We start from the raw sequence: 19,791 nt of genomic DNA, 5'->3' as shown, positions 1-19,791 counted from the left end.
GTCAATCAATCGCCCGGTTTGCACTAGCCCCATTAACTGTTTTATAGTTAACATGCAGAATTTTCTGCAGGCAATGTAGCGATTCAGGCTGCGGAGATCTAGAATAGGTCTGAATTCCCCTGTCTTCTTGAAAACCAGGAAGTACATGGAATAAAGACCCTTTTCTCTGTGCTGAGGGTGCACAAACATACACCACCTATTTTTGCACCAGAGCCTGAATCTCTGCTGAGAGGAAACCCATCTCCTCCTGGGATGACAGATTTACCTCTCGCATGCCTTTGAATGGAGGTGGGATGTTGCAAAACCGGAGTGAATAACCCCGTTTCAGCGTCCTGTCCATCCACTTTGTTAACCTGTTAAACCCTGAGCCGGTTTTTCAGGTTTCAGGCTCGAAAAATTCTATTAACACAACAAATTACTATATCTTCAAAATTAGTAATTAATTAAATTAATTAATTAATTAAATTAGTAAATTAATAATCTTTTTTTCTCAAAGCAAGGTTACATCTGTGAGTTGGATGTAGAAGTGTCAGAATCAATATAGATGTTTTTATTTTAATGTAAATTCAGATGGAACATAGTAGGGGTGTAACGGTTCACAGAATTCACGGTTCGGAATGTACCTTGGTTTGGGGGTCACGGTACGGTACAACAAGAAAAAGCAAAAAAAAGTCCCAAATGTATAATTCCAGGTTTGTTTTTTATTTATTTTGAACAGTAGTGCAAGTTTCAGTTAAAAAATAAGGAACTTTAACATTTTTAATAATTAACTTTATTCGGGGTTCGTACGGGTGCTGGAAATCCTTGAAAATGCTTGAAATTGTACGAGGTGTTTTCAAGGTTTGAAAAGTGCTTGAATTTTGGGAATGGTGCTTGAATTTGGGATAAAGTGCTTGAAATTGTACATGCTTTACTTCGCTTTTTAGATTAAAAGAAAAATAAAGAAGTCGGAGCACGCTTAATTGCTTCGCTTTTACATAAAACAGCTCCGCTCCGGCCTTCCCGCGCTATGCGCGTGACCGCAAGTGTTTTTGTTACGTGTGACCATAGACTGTATATATAAATGGACGTAGGGTCCGTGACGTCACCCATAGGATTCTGCAGAGTTGCCGTGAAGCCCTTAGTAGGCGGAGTCGGCCACTAACGGCTCGACGGTGTCGTCAGAGTCTAACTCCCGCCTTCTCCAAATAAGGGCAAAGAGGCGGAGCTCAGGCGGGACAGGGCGGGACCTGCTGCCAACGAGCGTGACGTTCAAGTCCTAGCTCAGGCTAAGAAGCTAAGCTAACATGCTCTCAGTATCAATCGAATGTAAAACATGATTGATGAAAGTAGTAAATCGGTCAGATTTGACCCGAAGACAACAGGAGGGTTAATGCCATATTCACTTAGTAACGCATGAACAACTTTTACAAATATTTCTATATAGTCTGTGTTGTTAAATGTCATCTAGGTTGCACATTTCCTGCTGAAATACATGCATACCAAGTCACTGCGTGGCACTTTGGTTTTGATAAAACAGTGTAGTTCCACTATATAAACGTTACATTCATAATCAAACGAGACAATCTGCAAGATAATTAGCTATTTGGTATTATTCTTAATGCTTGTCATTCACACGTTAATAAAATAAAATAAGTACCGATACATAGCAGAATAATTGTGGCGGTGTTCAGCTTAATGAGCCTTGCTCAACATCATTTATTTAGCTAATACTACAGCGGGCTGCAGGCGAACCAAGTCCGCGTTACGATGCATTCCTTGATCTCCAGTTATAACGCCGGACTCCGCCGCTGGCCGAAGCTAACGGAGCCCCAGGGTGCTAGCTACGGCCGCCGGGACGCGCTAGCGAGCTAGCACCCTGCAGCCCCGTTAGCTTCGGCGGCGTGGACTCCGGCGGCCCACCCCTTTTAACATTTGCTCCCGTTTAGCATTATGGGCGTCATAGCCATATAGTATAAAAGTCTTACCCAAGGCTGAATCATAAACTAAACTGTATACATGTATAAAGGGTTACGTCCTTAGCTGGCTAATAAGCTACATAACAGGCTAAGCTAAAAAGCACACAAACACCTGCTAACGGGGTTAACATGTATAATATTATCATTTTACTCACCGAAAAAAGCTGAAAGTAGACTTCTTGGAAGATCTGTTAGTACATTCAAGCGCACAGCACGACATTTTAATTATCTGGTATTTGTAACAATATTCCCTAACAGTCACGATCACCACGAACACAGCTAAAGGATCAAGTACAGTAACTACAACTAACTAACGTTGTAGCCTCTATGGTTGTAGCCTAGCAGATTGGACAAGTTGCTGTTAGCTGACAGTGAGGCACGTATCTGTCAATCAAAGTGACCACGCCCTAATGTATGCACAAACTTTAAGACCTAATATAAATATAAAGGGTCGCGTTAGAAAACAATTCACTCACAGATCCATAATCATGAAGGTGGAATCTAACTATATCGATAATAAAATGTATGGAGCCAGGGGTAGAAACAGGTTTTTTTCTGCTATAAAATCGGGCATTTTAACATGGGGTCTATGGAAATTGCTCCTTTCTGCAGCCATCGCCTATCGGCCAATATATGAACTGCAGTGTGTGGCACTTCCGTATTGGCTTCCCGGCTCTACCCCACAGTTTGCGGCTTGCGTGTGACCTGGGCATTCTGATGAGTGATAGATGACAGTATGCCAGGAGGTTGCAGTTTCAACGAGCGTTGGTTAGTAGAAGACAAATACAAGCCATGGCTAAGACGAGGGTCAAGCCCACGAGTAGCCTCCTGCAAAGTTTGCAAAAATAACGATGGGAGAGTCTGCGCTGACGAGCTACATGAAAGGTACGCCGTAGTAGAGCATTTTAGATTAGGCTAACGTTGCATGTTACGTTTGTTTAAGCTAACGTTAGCAAGCTGAATAGCGAACTCGTTGAGGGATAATAATAATTGCAGGGGACAATCATTTCAGAGGAGCATGTTATGCTATGTTATGTGCGTTACAGTCGCCATCCTGTGGTGTTCAGAGGATGAAGCACTCACTGTTGTAATTCAACCCAGTCTCACAGCATTTCGTGTTATAGTCACGAAATATAATCTATTGATTCGACACAGAGCGATTTTAAAAGCAATGTATTTCTACTAGGGGTCACGGTTCGGTACGGGTTCGGTACAACAAGAAAAAGCAAAAAAAAGTCCCAAATGCATAATTCCAGTTTTGTTGTTATTTATTTTTGAACAGTAGTGCAAGTTTCAGTTTAAAAATAAGGAACTCTGACATTTTGAATAATTAACTGTATTAAACAGTTAAAAACAAACCACAAACAGTACCACTCAGATGGCCATATTATCTATAATGGCTGATGTCAAACAAAAAGGTTTCATCAAGCTGTAAAACTAAAAAGAATGTCTTGAAAATATTACATCATAAATATTAAGAAAGTGTTTCAAGAGCGCATAGCCGTTGAAAAACATATGCCAAAAGCTTCCGTTATTTATTTTGGTCTCTCGGCTTTCATGTCTATTGGTTTATCAAAAACAGCGGGGATAAGCTGTTGAACTGCTGTTGTCTTTTGCCGGGCTCCGGTGATTGGCAAATCTGGGTGATGCCTTCTGATATGATTTAGCATGTTTGGCGTGTGTTGCCATTAGCATACCGCACCGCTATCGAACAACGCCGACACACCGTCCTCGTCCGATCCACCACTCGCGCACTTCATCGTTATTGTAGTCCACAGGGAACCCGAAATGTTCCCACACAGCTGATTTAAAAGAAGCAGGTGGGTTCTAGCTCCTGTGTGTTACCTGAAATCGCCATACTAACTTTTCCTCTTCTTGTATTTAGTTTGTTTTGTTGTTGTGTTTCTTCTTGTTCTTCATTTGTTGTTTAAGGGTGGCTGGCAAACAGCTTTTAGGCGCAATACCGCCCCCTGGATTATATATAGTGTAGTGGATATGAGACTTTTTTCCCACTCGTAAAAAAAAAAAGGCATATTTGCCGTGTGACTGCATGTGCCGAACCGTGACGTCCGAACCGTGACGGTACGGGACGAATACGGATACCGTTACACCCCTAATTTCTACTGGTACTAGTATGTTTCGTGCCTAAACCAAATGTGACTTGGGGTCCTTCTCACTTCGGTTAAATGGATTCCTTGCGTCCCTCACTTGCGTCGTTTCCCTGTGACTAGTCCCTCCCACCAGGGAAGCATGGAGAGACGCAAGGAAACCACGAGAAGCAGGGAAATGAGTTTTAAGAGCAATGGGACGTCCTTTCCTCCGGAGCGTCACGTGAAGCGACGTCCATTTGTGATGACGCTGCACAGCTGATCGTCTGACAGCAGCTCTGTCCCCGTTATTTTCACAAACACCCCCCCGCCTCTGTTAGTACACATTTACTGACGCAAACATTTGTATCATCTGTTGTAGATCCAAATAAATCAAATTTAAATAAGAACTCATTCTCAAAAAAGATGAACGCCATTCTTAAAATGTATAAACGAACATTAGTTGGATTATTATTGATTAGAGTGCACAATAGAAATAAAATAATTTAGAGAAGAAAAAGATATATGTTATCTATCAAAACCCAGTTAGATTAACATTAATTGGATTGCACACTTTGTTTGTTTGTTTGGATATGTAGCAAATTAACATTTTAATAGCACTTAATGACTGACTGAATGGAAATGACAATAAATGAAAATGTAAAACGAAAAAAGTGATCATGAAAATGTTTCCATAAAATTATTTTTGACCACTTTGTTGTTCAGATATATCACATATTTGTAACTAAATGATACATTAATTGAAACAAAACACGGTATAAACTGAGGAGTGACTCCCGTGAGGTTCATGTATTTTCTTCACTCCGCTGGGAAACTGCTCTCATGTCGAGAAGCATCAGATCAGTGCATGCACTGCCTCGTCCAATCAGTGAGCGATACACAGTAAGGGGGCGAGTGTCTGAGGATTTCATCGAAGGATGGTCTGGTGGTTCCTCGGTTATAGCTCCTCCATTATCGCTCCTCGCTCCTCTGTCCTCCGGCAAAAATAAGGCCATTGGGACGCTACTCAAGATGGCGCAGACAAATCAACTTCCGGTGAGACCGAGACCGAGGAGCGAGGAAATGAAAAATAAGAGAAGTGAGAAGGGCCCCCAGTCTCACGGCATTTCGTTTTATAGTCACGAAATATAATCTATTGATTCGACACAGCGATTTTAAAAGCAATGTATTTCTACTGGTACTAGTATGTTTCGTGCCTAAACCAAATGTGACTTGCTCTATCGAAATCAGTCACATTGACCCGAAGACACATTTTCGTTTGTATTACTGGTCTGGGGGAAGCTTGCGAGTGTGTGTATGTTTGTGGATTTTTGCATTTGCGCAAGAAACACCGGCTGTTGTTATGCTTGCTGTGACGTTAAATGACTCCGTTCTCCGCTTGTAATTATGCCGTTAAAAGCTTCAAAGTTGTATTTATCATCTGAATTTGCCGAAACAAGTTTAATATTCTGAAAGCCAATACTTTGTTTATTTGACATATGAAAACAAACACGAATCCATAGATTACATTTATTTCGTGACTATAACAGGAAATGCCGTGAGACTTGGCTGCGTAATTAGACCTTAGCTAGTCAGTATGTTATAAATTATAAATTGAGGATTTCACCGCGTCGCTATGGTTGATACTTTTAGAAACAGGCTTTTATATAAAATCTTGAAGTATTATACAAGTAAAACTTAATTTTGCTTTAATCCCATCATGTAATTGTAGAATGAACACAGTCTTCCTTTGAAGATGTATAAGTCAGGTGTCTTGAGTAGTCAACATTACCTACAAATCATTGTACACATTTGTAAATATTAGTTACCTTTGTGAGTGTATTTTTATGCAGCTCTGCATGATTGTGTGGCTACAATTCAGGCTAATACGAAGATTATCTTTCGATCCCGTTTGAATTGTGCCACGAATTACACATATGATGTTTGTCAATTTAAAAGATAATTTTGCCAGTCAAAAAAAAAAAAATGTGTCTTAAAACTGTGAAGTAACACATGTTTGTGTGTGAAACGGTCAATGAACTACATCTCTGGTCTTGCACAACAACACACGTCACCAAGATGGCCGTCACTACTGTCTTGCTAAACAAGGAATTGGCTACCTTCACTATCACTTCCTCAAACCCCCCAGGACTAAGCTCCGTACTATGGGAGACCAGGCCTTCTGCTCGGCTGCTCCCAGTCTGTGGAATGCTCTCCCCGACCAAATGAGAGCACCACAGACCGTGGAGGCTTTTAAAAAAGGCCTCAAAACCCATCTCTTCAAAAGAGCCTTTGCCTAGACCTTTTTATCACCCTTTTATTTATTTATTTATTAATTTATTATTTTTTTATTGCTTTTTATTAATTTTACCGTAATGTTTATTTATACTGTTCATGCTCACCACTTGTAGCACTTCGGGATTTGGAGTCAAATATGAGGTGCTTTATAAATGGAACCCATTATTATTATTATTATTATCACCACAATGAAACATGTCCAGAAGAATGTCATGCAAAGCTGCCTGCCTTCCTTTGATTCTCTCTGAACTGCCTGATCTTTGTAATGTTTAATGTGAACCATTTGTGCAGATGGCATGAGGTACAAAAGATCGCCGATGCTAATGTAGCGTTAGCGTTAGCATTTCTCCCCCGGGCTTAAATGGTGTTTTTATAGAATGATCACACCGGTCTGACGGTAGCCTACTCTTCAAAGGGTTCAAGAAATATGACTACTACTCTTACTGTTTAACATTTTGGGTTACTTAATGTTACTTCATGTTAAGGCTAATAAAAATGACAAGGCTAAGGCTGTAATGCTAACTAACGTGCTTGCTACTAGCAAGGTATCTAACTTGATCCAGCCTCTCCTGGTCCTTTCATCAGACGGGAAGCGAAAGAACAAGCAAGATCCATTGCTGGTATGATAACAACCTGTTACTAAGCACACAGGCATCTTGTTAAAGTTATCTTATCTTAGCTATCAATTATATTTAGCGGAGGAAAACAATTGTGATTTGTAGTCTTTCTAGTTGCGTATTTTTCATAGTCTTATATTTCAACAGTTTTACGACAAACTGACTTTTTTGACATGGAAATTATTTTTTATGATTGACAAACATCATATGTGTAATTCGTGGCACAATTCAAACGGGATCGAAAGATACGTTTTCTCTCTCCATTGACTTCAATACATAATTTTTCCGAAATAAGGTCCCATGGATCGGAAGTAGATGGGCGTGACTTCCAGGGTAGGATTTTCATTATACTGTTAAAATCTCGAAGTTGCTTTAAAAGCAAGCATGTGATCATGCAGAGCTGTGTGTCGACTCGTCAGCAGCAGCTGATCTCTCTCTCTCCCGTCAGATTAGACTTCACTCGCGTTTATGTCCATATCGATCAGATCCAGCTAGTTCTAGCTAATGATATGACTACCTGCTTATTAAAAGACACCTAAACAATAAGTGTCGCTATGCAACTGGGTGAGGCCACAAAGTATAGCGCAGCATTATGCATTTGTTTACATGCCCACCGGCACCCCGAGGCATTACCAACAGATCAACGCACAATCAACCCATACAGGACATCTCTTTCTCCACATTAAGTGTTAGACGGAATTGACTATTCTTGTCTGTCACATACTTTCTTGTCTGTCACATAAGTGGCGCAACTGAAGCGGTATTGCGCTAAAGGGAAATTATTTTGACCGAAGAGATTTAGCTAACGGGAACTCTGACGTCGCCATTTTGTGTGCTTCGCGGATGCGCTCGGCTCCTCTCGACTGCTGCTCGGGTCTGCTCGGTCAGCTTCCGGATGAGGAGGCATTCGTTCGACCAACTTACAGCAGAGTCCTGCATCGGGTCGGGTACCCGACGGGTGACCCGCAAAAAAGGTGATTCGCGGGTGGTATTTTTTCAAACGCTTTTTTCCGGGTTCGGTTCTGGGTAAAACAAAGATGATGCGGGTCGGGTCGCGGGTATTGCATAATAAATATATTAAAATAATAATTTAGTTTAATGTTTGAATCCTCAGACCTCTCCCCCGCGGGACCGTGCATAATCATAACCTCTGCAGCGCATCAATCTGCTGCTGAGCGCGCCACATTCGAAATGGCTGAGGTGAAGCTCTCTAGCGGAGAATACAGCATTTTCAATAACACTTCCTCAAGAGCGAAATCCAACGTCTGGGAGGCTTTTGGTTCCTAGATGGAGAAAATAACCAACATCCCACGCTTTTTGAGACAAATATGCAACTTCGTGTGTTCATAATTGCACGTTTTCACTGCTCATATATAGGCTATGCGGGTTCGGGTCGGGTTGCGGATCTTGTGCCGACGGGTCGGGTCGGGTTGCGGAACTAATTGGCAATATGTGCGGGTAGCGGGGCGGTTTCGGTATTGCACGTCGCGGGTGCGGGAGCAGGTCTTGAAAATCAGACACGTGCAGGACTCTGACTTACAGTTGATAACATTACAAACATTTTTAACAGGGGCCATAATAGTGTAAATAATATTTGTTTTGGCAGTTATAACTGAATGTAATGTTTTCTACTTTTTTTACATCTGGGAAGGCATTTGGAAAAGTGTCTTGACCAACAACTTAAGTATTTCTTATAGCTATGCAGGGCATGCAAGCGAGCAAACACAAACAAGAACAAACAAACAAGTGAAATGAAGAATAAAATTGAAATTGTAAAATATAATATTGTGGTGGTTCATCTATAATTCAGTCTAGAGAATGCACCAGACAACATCTTATGGCGCGTTTCCACTGCAGGCCTCGCTCGGCCTCGCTCGGTTTGGTTAGGCGCCCGGCTCACTTTAATGCTGCGTTTCCATTACAGTTTAGGAACTGGGGCAGTTACTATAGTAACGCAGTGTAGGCGGAGCCGTGACGTCATCTTCAATGAGAGCCACAGAAAAACAACACAGCCGTTAGCTCTTAGCACTCGGAGCTCACAGCTCTTCATATCTGTTCAGAAACTTGACAAAAGTTAAACGAGTACAAACCACAGACTGCCTGTGTCATGGCGAATACAGTCGCTGGTTTATTTATGTCTGTATAGGCCGTTGTTGTGAGTGTGGACGGTCGGAGCATATATAACGTTAGCTTAGCCAAGCTACATTTAGAAAACACGCATTTTAAAAGGGTTTTTCGCCTGCCTTCTGTCTGCAGACTTGTCAAAGCATTAATTCATGGTTTTTACTAACCGGTATCAGTATGTTGTTACTTCGGCATCATTTTGAAACGTGTATTACAATTAATTCACGGTCAAATATGTTCATCTTGTTGTAGTTGTAGCCCCCTTGCCAGCGATTCTCTCTCTAGTTTAGCATACTCAGCCCGACTCAGCCTGGTTGTTCCTGGCCCTAGAACCACGATTTAGTCGGGCCAGAAAAAAGGTGAAAAAGTAGCCCCGGGCCAAAACTAGGCCAAGTGGAAACGCAACCAAAAACGGGCCCCGCACGGCTCGGCACGCTTAAAGCGAGCTACCCGCTGCCGTGGAAACGCGCCATAAGACCTGCAAAAATCTAAATGTTCTAGGGGGAGGCCCCCCAAACCCTTCGTGCGTCATTTTCGTCCGTGCACATTTTGGCCACAGGGCCATCTCCCAAAATCCTTAATGTCCTGCACTGCACACACACACACACACACACACACACACACACACACACACACACACACACACACACACACACACACACACACACACACACACACACACACACACACACACACACACACACACACACACACACACACTTTTGCATTCCAAAGTATTGCTTGTTCATACAGTTGAATCAATCAATCAATCAATCAATGTTTATTTATATAGCCCAATATCACAAATGTTACATTTGTCTCAGTGGACTTTACAGTTTGTACAAAATATCGGTATGACAATACGACACCCTCTGTCCTTAGACCCTCACATCGTACAAGGAAAAACTTCAGAAGAAAACCCACAGTTTAAAGGGAAAAATGGGAGAAACCTCAGGGAGAGCAACAGAGGAGGGATCCCTCTCCCAGGACGGACAGACGTGCAATAGATGCCGTGTGTAAATTGAAAAGATAATACATTTGCAACATAGGTAGTCCAAATGTTTGGAAATGCATGTGTGTATAATAGGAAGATGAATCCACGAGGATATCCATCCAGGACCTATGATCCAGGACCACAGCCACGACTCAAGATCCAGGGCTCGCGATCCAGGACAGAGGAGCGCAGGATCATCCATGACTCCGGATCCCGGCATATATAGACACCAAAAAGAAAGAAATTTGGGGAAGCTGGGTTAATCGGAACATGAGAGTACACAGGTATAGACAGAGAGAAGGAAGAAGTAAGATGTCCCCCGACAAACTAAGCCTATATCAGCAAAACTAGGGGCTGAATCTAATCAGCCCTAACTATAAGCTTTATCAAAAAGGAAGGTCTTAAGCGCACTCTTAAAAACGGATAGGGTGTCTGCCGCCCGAACACAAACTGGAAGCTGATTCCACAAATGTGGAGCTTGATAAGAAAAGGCTCTGGCTCCCATTGTACTTTTAGAGACTCTAGGAACAACCAACAACCCTGCATTCTTGGAACGCAATGCCCTAGTAGGACAGTAGGGTATAATGAGTTCTTTAAGGTAAGATGGCGCCTGCCCATTAAGGGCTTTGTAGGCGAGAAGAAGAATTTTAAATTCTATCCTGTGTTCTATAGGGAGCCAGTGTAAGGCAGCCAGAACAGGAGTAATGTGGTCCCTTTTCCTAACTCTGGTTAGTACACGAGCTGCAGCATTTTGAATCAGCTGAAGCGACTTGACTGACTTCTTGGTACACCCTGATAATAAAGAGTTACAATAATCCAGCCTTGAAGTAACAAATGCATGGACTAGTTTCTCTGCATCGTTTTGAGGCAAGATATGCCTGATTTTTGCAATGTTACGTAGATGGAAGTAGGCGGTCCTTGAAATTGATTGTATGTGGGCGTTAAAGGATAAATCCTGATCAAATATAACACCAAGATTCCTTACAGTCTCACGGGAGGCCAAATTAATGCCATCCATAGTTAGTATATCCTTAGATACTTTGTTTCGTAGATTCTTCGGGCCAAGTACAATAACTTCAGTTTTGGTCGTGTTTAACATCAAAAAGTTTAAGGTCATCCATGTTTTTAAGTCCTTAAGGCAGTCTTGAATTTTATTTAGATGGTTAATTTCATCAGGCTTGATTGATAAATATAGTTGAGTATCATCCGCATAACAATGAAAGTTTACAGAATGATTCCTTATAATATTGCCTAACGGAAGCATATATAATGTGAACAAAATAGGTCCGAGCACTGAGCCCTGTGACACTCCATGGCTAACTTTGGTTTGTGTGGAAGATTCATCATTGACACGTACAAACTGAGAGCGTTCAGATAGATAGGACCTAAACCAGTCTAAAGCAGTTCCCTGTATGCCAACTAAGTGCTCTAGTCTTTGCAATAAGATATCATGGTCGATAGTATCAAATGCAGCACTGAGATCGAGCAAAACAAGAATAGAGACACGTCCCTTGTCAGAGGCTATTAGAATGTCATTTGTGACTTTAACCAGAGCACTCTCTGTGCTATGATGTGTTCTAAAGCCAGACTGAAAATCTTCAAATAAATCATTGTTTTTTAAGTAATCACACAACTGTTTTGCGACCGCTTTCTCAAGAATTTTTGAGAGGAACGGAAGATTGGAAATAGGTCTATAATTGGCTAAAACTTCTGGATCGAGGTTGTGCTTTTTAAGAAGCGGTTTTATCACTGCTACTTTGAATGATTGTGGAACATAGCCTGATAATAAAGACATATTCATAATATTTAATAAAGAAGTGCTAATTAATGGAAAAACTTCCTTCAACAGCTTAGTTGGAATTGGGTCTAACATACACGTTGATGGTTTAGAAGAGAGAATCATTGAATTTAATTGTTCAAGGTTTATGGCTGAAAAGCATTCTAGTTTACTATCTAGTGTAATATTAGAACTTACGTTTCCGGGAGCTGTTGATAACACTATACTGGTCAAAGGCAAGAGGTCATTAATTTTGTTTCTAAGAGTAACAATTTTATCGTTTAAAAAGCACATAAAATCATTACTACTGAGTGCTATGGGAATAGAAGGCTCAATCGAGCTGTGGCTTTCTGTCAGCCTGGCTACAGTGCTGAAAATAAATCTTGCATTATTCTTATTCTCATCTATTAATGAAGAGTAGTAGGCTGCTCTCGCTTTACGCAGTGCTTTCTTATATTCATTGAGAGTAATATGCCAAATTAAACGAGATTCTTCAAGTTTAGTGGAACGCCATATCCTTTCAAGTTGTCTCGACTTTTGCTTTATTTTGCGGGTTTCGGCATTATGCCATGGAGCTAATCTATGTTTTATTTTCTTCTTTTTCAAAGGAGCAACAGAGTCTAATTTTATTCGCAGCGCATCTGTAGCACTATCAACAACATGATCAATTTGGGGTGGTGTACATTTTGTATAAGTTTCCTCCCTTACATGCAGACATGCTATCGAGTTAAGTATTGGTGGAATCTCTTCCTTAAATTTGGCTATAGCACTAACAGATAGGTTTCTGCTGCAGGAGCTTTTGACTAATGCTTTGTAGTCTCGTAACAGTACTTCAAAAGTTACTAAGAAATGGTCGGATAAAGCAGGATTATGCGGTTCGACTAATAGTTGCTCAATTTCAATACCATAAGTCAGAACAAGGTCGAGAGTGTGATTATAGCAGTGGGTTGGTTTATTTACACTCTGACAAAAACCAACAGAATCTAATATAGAGTTAAATGCAACAGTAAGGCTATTTTTATCATCGTCGACATGAATATTAAAGTCACCTAGTACCTAGTCATTACTTTATCTGTTTTAAGAACCAAAGTTGATAAAAACTCAGAGAATTCAGATAGGAATTCTGAATAAGGACCTGGTGCACGGTACACTGTAACAAATAAGATTGGCTGCAAAGTTTTCCAGGTCGGATGCGTAAGACTAAAAACGAGACTTTCAAAGGAGGTATAATTTAATTTTGGTTTAGTATTGATAAGCAAACTTGAGTCAAAGATTGCTGCAACTCCACCTCCTCGGCCCGTGCCTCGGGCAATATGAGTATTGATATGGCTGGGTGGAGTGGCCTCATTTATGCTGACATATTCTTCATGTCTCAACCAAGTTTCAGTGAGACAGCATATATCAATATTATAATCTGATATTAAATCATTTACCAATATTGCTTTAGATGCTGGAGATCTTATGTTTAAGAGACCACATTTAATATTCCTGTTTTGTTGCACTGTAGTAGTTGTTACATTTACTTTTATTAGGTTATTATGTATGACACCTCTATTAGGTTTTACCTTAACTTGTCCTTGGGCAGACACACACACACCGCTAATATTGGGTATTTAATGTTGGACCTTCACTGTGCACTGCTGAATGATGTATGTGCAGAGTTTGACCGTTGAAGGCTGTTTCTTCTGCTCTGAAATGGAATATATTTGTTACATATTAATATAATTTTTGATTTTTTGATTTGATTTTGGATTTGTGAATGGGTGAAGTAGTAGATGGAAAAAATACCAAACACTAATTATTCAAAGTAGAGTATTTCATTTTATATACGGTAATACTAAGGAGGCATAGGCCTATATGATATCATGTTTGACATTATTGATATTAAAAAAGTGATTTGTTTTCCATGTCATTCGTGTGTTTTTCTTATCAGAAAGTGAAGTTATTTATTCGTAAGCTCCAAATCCAAATGTTTCCCTCAATGGCCTTTGTGCCCTGGCATGTGGCCTTTGCGCCCTGAAAAAATGTGTGACACCAAAGGCCAAATGGCCTTGCCCCTAAAATGATGAAAATCCAAGACTGGTGACTTTGCCACTCTATACTTTACACAGGACCTTATCTCTGGAAACCATGGGTCGATTTGGGTGATTTACACAGTTTTCTTAACCATTAGATCCAATAGAATCAATGGGCAGTTCCCAAATCCACGTAAACATTACCATTGCGGACGTGATAGAGATGCAACGAAGCATATCTGAAAGTACAAGCCCTGGACTGCAAAACGTTATACTCAGTATATCGCCATAAATGTAATGATGGATTATCAGTAAACATTTCTACGTGACACAAAGACATTGGATTAACCTTGAGCGGCGTTTTTATTCCGTTGAACACAACTTTTGATCACAAATCAAAGATTTGACGACGTAATTATTGTTATGGTTTTGAAACCGGATATTTTCTTGCTATGTTCTGGCTGATAGCTCGTACAGTGATGACATTACATGTATGGAATCTGTGGAATCTCAGCTTGCTAGTCGATATTTTGTTTGTGCAGTTAAGATAAGTAATAAGGGCATTTCTACCGTGAGTTATGTGCAAAGTCTGTTAGCATAAGTTAGCATTTTTTCGCTCAAGGCTAATTCAAAGGCTTGGTATTACTCTTGTGTTTCTTTTAGCTAAAAATGGTTCATATTGTCAGTTAGCGGAGTTTCTTCCCGTTAAAAGAGTATGGAACATTAATAGTTTCATAAATGTTAAGCCCTGAGACACAGTCTCGAAAAAAAAGTCGTCCTTAAGAGGTTAACACACCAGACATTTTTCATAGGGGTGGCCAAATGGGGCCACTGAAAATCTTGGGGTGGCCCACCAAAACCAAGAATTTAATTGTTGTAAAAGTATAGACTAGATGAAAACAATGGCAAAGAGAATCACCTACTGATACACTTTGGTTTCTTATTTTACATTTTCTGATACTATTCATCTGAAGTGAATATAATACAGATAGTTAACATTTTACTTCAAACAACATTTAAAAGAACCTTGTTTTGTGTTGGTGATTTATTGTTTTGTTTTTTATATATGCTAGTTGTTCTTTCCTTTAAAAAGACAAATACAGCTTAATTAAAATAAGTTCCTTTATTGTAAGGCACAAAATGTTCAGCATTCTCAACACATACAATACACAACAGCGACACAACATGTTCTTCAGTTATATTATGTCTCGAGGTTATAAATTGTTTTAGACTGAACAAATCTGTTTGTGTCACACTGGGATCAAAGATGATTGACATGACTTTATTAAATCAAGTTTTAAAACATGACTATTTTATTTCAACAGGACCCAAAAACACAAGGGGTATAAAATGGTAAATACATACTGTGATTGAACACAAAAACACCATCTATTATTGACCTTTATAGCAAATTCAAAACATAAATGATACAAAACACCACCTTTTAGTATTAGACAGAAAATAGGTGACGAGACATATTTCTATTTTTTTTAGATTAGGCCACTGTGGTGAGAGTAATACATATAGCTTGTATTCCATTATTATTTATACTTTATAAACAAACTGGTTACCCTTTTTTTTAATTAGCATGCATTGTTTATGAAAACAAACTTGACTAATGGTCGGCTCATAACCTCAGAACACAGAAGAGGAAAAACTGCATAGATTCTCGTTTCATTTTGAAGGAGCTGCAGACCTAAAGTGTGTAGAAGACTTAAATGATTACAAAGGTCACAATCACATTAATAAAACTGTACTTAGGTTTTAGTTTCACTTTTACAACACATAATTCCACATGTACTTTCTAGCATGTATGGCCATCTCCTCACTAGCCCTATGCTGCTGCTCCCCTGCCAGCTCTGTCTCTCCTTTACTCATCTTCTTCTTCAAATAAGAAGAGATGTCTGTTGACTTTCTCTTCATTTTCTGCAAATTGACATTACACACATCAGTGATTAATAGTACCCTACGCATTACACCAGCCCAGCATACCGACATCAGTTAACGTTAGCTTAGCAAGCTAAACTAACGCTAACTAGGATAGCCGCCAAAGTGTGTTTACAGACGAATTATACCTGAAGTCAAGAGTGGTGCGCCGAGTATCAGAGTGTTACCATGGTAGAAGAGGGAGAGGGAGGGGCTGCAGTATGAGCGTTGGAAGCTCAAATCAAGCGACTCGCTGGCTGTGTATTTGTTGTTAAATATCAGATAAACTACTGCACATACGTGACTGGCGAGGCGGTGTGTGTGGTGGGGTGGCCAACAAATATATCAGGGTGGCCATGGCCCCCCCTGGCCCCCCCCTGCTGGCGACACTGTAACACACATCTGAGTTTCAATTCCCCATAACATTGTGTTAGGGGACAAGCTCCCAGCTGTGGGGCCCCAGCTATGATACACTCTGTTTTCATTTAAACAGCTCCTTATATCCGTTAGCGCTGCTAGCTAGCACCAGATGCTAACAACAACAATACACGTAAAGTCTCTCGCTCGCTCGCGCCACACATACACACACCCTCCCGATGGCCAGTCGGTGCCTGCCGGTGAGCGTGGAAGTGTGGTCTGCCGCAAGCGGGCAGCAGGAGCGGGGTTGTCAGCATCAGCTTGTCGATGGTATTTTAAAGTCGATGCGCTCTGAAACTACGGGGCGATGCATTAATCGCGTTAAAATAATTAGTGGCGTTAAAAAAAATGTAACGCCATTATGCAGCCCCCGTCACAATGCCCGCCACAATGCCGTCTCTTTGAAACGGACATTATGGGGAAAAGTGGAATTGTGGAGAGAGATGACTCTTACTCTGGGATAAATGCAATCGTTTTTACTGAATGCATTTTTCCACACACGCATCACTCTAGAACTAGTTTACAAACGTAAACCACCGTTCTCCTGCGGAGGTCCCTGAACACACCGCGGCCACGTATTAACCCTGTATTTCCCATTCAACGGTGAAATGCATTAATCGGAGCTATTATACCAAGCAAGGTGTGTTCTCTGACAACAGCACACCGGCAATAGCGTCTCTTGAACCCGCACAGTGCTTTGACAGCACTCGGTTTATTCCATTCACGTGCACACGCCCACCTGCTGGCTCCCTATACTGGGGTTTACAGCGGGGAGTGTACGACAGTGTTTCTTCCTCTGGGGATGGGCAAGAAGCAGCCACGCTGCGATTACTCCTTATCCTGTGAGGGACACGGGGGCTCCCAGGAGATCAACATGGTCCTCTTTGGAAAGTGCCATGCGGCGTGATATCCAGGGACATCACACGGAAAGGCAGCGGTGGCGGCCTGTGATGAAGTAGGGTCAACCCTATATCATGTGAAGCCACCGAGCACCGGTCCCCGTGGTCCAAGCTACTTATTCGGCCTTGTGGCCCAATAATCGCTCTGACCTGGTGAGGCGGGGGCATCTCTAGCAATGAGCGAGTAGCCCACACACCCGCCGCCATGATCATCATCCAGGGAGAGTACAGCCCTGGGCGGTGGACTTCCATGGACGCCGGACCCGGAAGGAATGGCGAACGTGAATGGCACTGCCTCGGCCATATCCTGGTCCCCCAAACACTCGAAGCAGAGGTGGTGGGGATCGGCGCCCGCTATTTAAGCCAGGGCACGAAGGACAGTCTCTACTCCCTGGAGGTATGATAACTCTTTCTTCTTCTTTCAGACGTCAGATAGTTCTCAGTGTCACTTCCGCTCGCTGAAGAGTAAAAGATGATGGTCAGGAGGCGAGGCCTCATTTTATACGGAAGTGAGATGCGCGCGCATTCAGGTAGGCCCGCCCCGGGGCCGGCTACGTCTATAGAAATCTCAGTAGGTGAATGCTTGCATGATAAGGTAGTACCCATAGAGTCCAGTAGAGGGCGGAGCCTGTGAGAGATATAACGTCTTTGTTTCCTGTAACTGGTACATAAATAATAATATATCTCTTCTTCTCCTCCAGGGTGAAGGCTGGATCTACCACAAACCACTTTGGAAAAATTCTGCATTCAAAACCTAGTTTCTTCAGTCTGTATCTTGGATGTTGATATTGTAGATTAAAGTGTGTGTGTGTGTGTGTGTGCGCTGACCAACAGATGAATGCAACAGAAGGACAGTAAAGACAGCATGGAAGCTTCTGGATTCTCATGATTTTCAGGACAAGCTCTTCTACTCCTGATCAGCTGTTTTTTTATAATCCAATGTCAATGGAAACATACTCTTGTACAGATAACGTTTCTCTATTTCAAAGGCCTTAACATAGTCTGTTTTCTGCTGGTTATTTTTCTTTTTCCAAGCTTTGGTATCACACTTTAAAAGTACTTCCTTTCCTATAACAAGATATCCAACATAACGAAAACGAATTGGAATACTGCCTGGTAAATGTAATGCTGTGAAATGTTGTAATTGAGTGTACTGGAATGTAGAAGAATATTTGATCGCTATTTAAACGTACTTAACATCCATGACTAAATGAGCAATCAGATATTTTTAGGTACTACCTTTGAGAGTTTAACAGTTAAAAGCTTCTTCATCTAGACTGTGGCGTGTAGTATCATTACATTTGATTTAATGTGACTACCAATCCATTAAATGTCATTAAACTGATGCCGTGTTGCGTAATCCACACAATAATGGGACATTTTTAAGTTACTCCTGTGCACAAATAAGAAATGTTAAATGTGAAGTTAGTTCAAACACATCACTCACACTTTTTCAGAGCCTTTTACCCCCAATAACTATCGAACATACTGAAAACATAAATCACTTTCATTCAGTATATTTTCATGCGCACAATCTCTAGTCCAATAAATAGTCCAGCACTTTTCCTCCAGTCTTTATGCTAAGCTAAGCTACCTGTAGCTTCATATTGAAGGGAGTGGTATCGATATTCTTATCCAACTCTCTGCAAGAATTAAGAAACCGTCTTTCCAACTCCAATTTCCGTCTCTAAGCATTGGGATGTTTAAGACAAGACAAAGAATGCATTTTACCACAGGATCAGGTACTCCATGTGACGAGTAAACTGAGCTTTATGGGTACAATTGGTTGCCTTTTTATCGTGATTATGATTCAATGAGTTCACACTACAATTTCTTCAATTTGGTTTCAAACTGGTAAAGATGTGCATATAATGATGGCTGACAAATAACCACATTTTAAATAATGATTGATCACATGTGAATGCAACTCAATATTCCCCCCCCCAATGATTCACCTCTTTCTCCTTGTCTAGTCCTGTGCTTTTGCAGTATGGAATCAGGTTTGTGCCATTAACATCAAGCAAAACTAACAGTTTAAGAGAAAGGAAAAAAAACTCAGTCACGCAAAATAAATGTAATCTGAAAAATAAATCTATAACTTGCAAACAAATAATTTGTGAAATCCAAACTATTTCGTCTTTTTTATAACATGTATTTTTGACTCAAAGACTGACACAAAGACCGACTCAAAGACTGAAAGACTGACTCAAAGACCGACTCAAAGACTGACTCAAAGACCGACTCAAAGACTGACTGAAAGACTGACTCAAAGACAGACTGACTCAATGACTCAAAGATAGACTGACTGACTCAAAGACTGACACAAAGACTCAAAGACTGAAAGACTGACTCAAAGACTGACACAAAGACTCAAAGACTGAAAGACTGACTGAAAGACTCAAATACTGACTGACTCAAAGACTGACTCAAAGACTGACTGACTCAAAGACTCAAAGACTGACTCAAAGACTGTAAAGACTGAAAGACTGACTCAAAGACTCAAAGACTCAAAGACTGACTTAAAGACTGACTCAAAGACTCAAAGACTGACTGAAAGACTGACTGAAAGACTCAAAGACTGACTCAAAGACTGACTCAAAGACTCAAAGACTGAAAGACTGACTCAAAGACTGACTCAAAGACTGAAAGACTGACTCAAAGACTCAAAGACTGACTTAA

At 40.9% G+C, this 19,791-nt stretch overlaps 1 protein-coding gene across 1 annotated transcript in view; it reads left to right on the top strand.

Annotated features, from left to right (window-relative positions):
- LOC117539293 (oxysterol-binding protein-related protein 11-like) overlaps positions 1 to 19,234 on the top strand; it is a 54,086-nt gene extending 34,852 nt beyond the window's left edge. The window contains 1 exon segment of the mRNA XM_034205405.1: positions 17,814 to 19,234. Coding sequence (XP_034061296.1) covers positions 17,814 to 17,870 — 57 coding nt within the window. The 3' untranslated portion in view covers positions 17,871 to 19,234.
- The last annotated feature ends 557 nt before the right edge of the window (positions 19,235 to 19,791 follow it).

The sequence above is a fragment of the Gymnodraco acuticeps genome, unplaced genomic scaffold (assembly GCF_902827175.1).
Source record: "Gymnodraco acuticeps unplaced genomic scaffold, fGymAcu1.1, whole genome shotgun sequence".
Taxonomy (NCBI): domain Eukaryota; kingdom Metazoa; phylum Chordata; class Actinopteri; order Perciformes; family Bathydraconidae; genus Gymnodraco; species Gymnodraco acuticeps.
The sequence above is the reverse complement of the archived record's forward strand: the minus strand, read 5'-3'. Positions and strand labels throughout refer to the sequence as shown.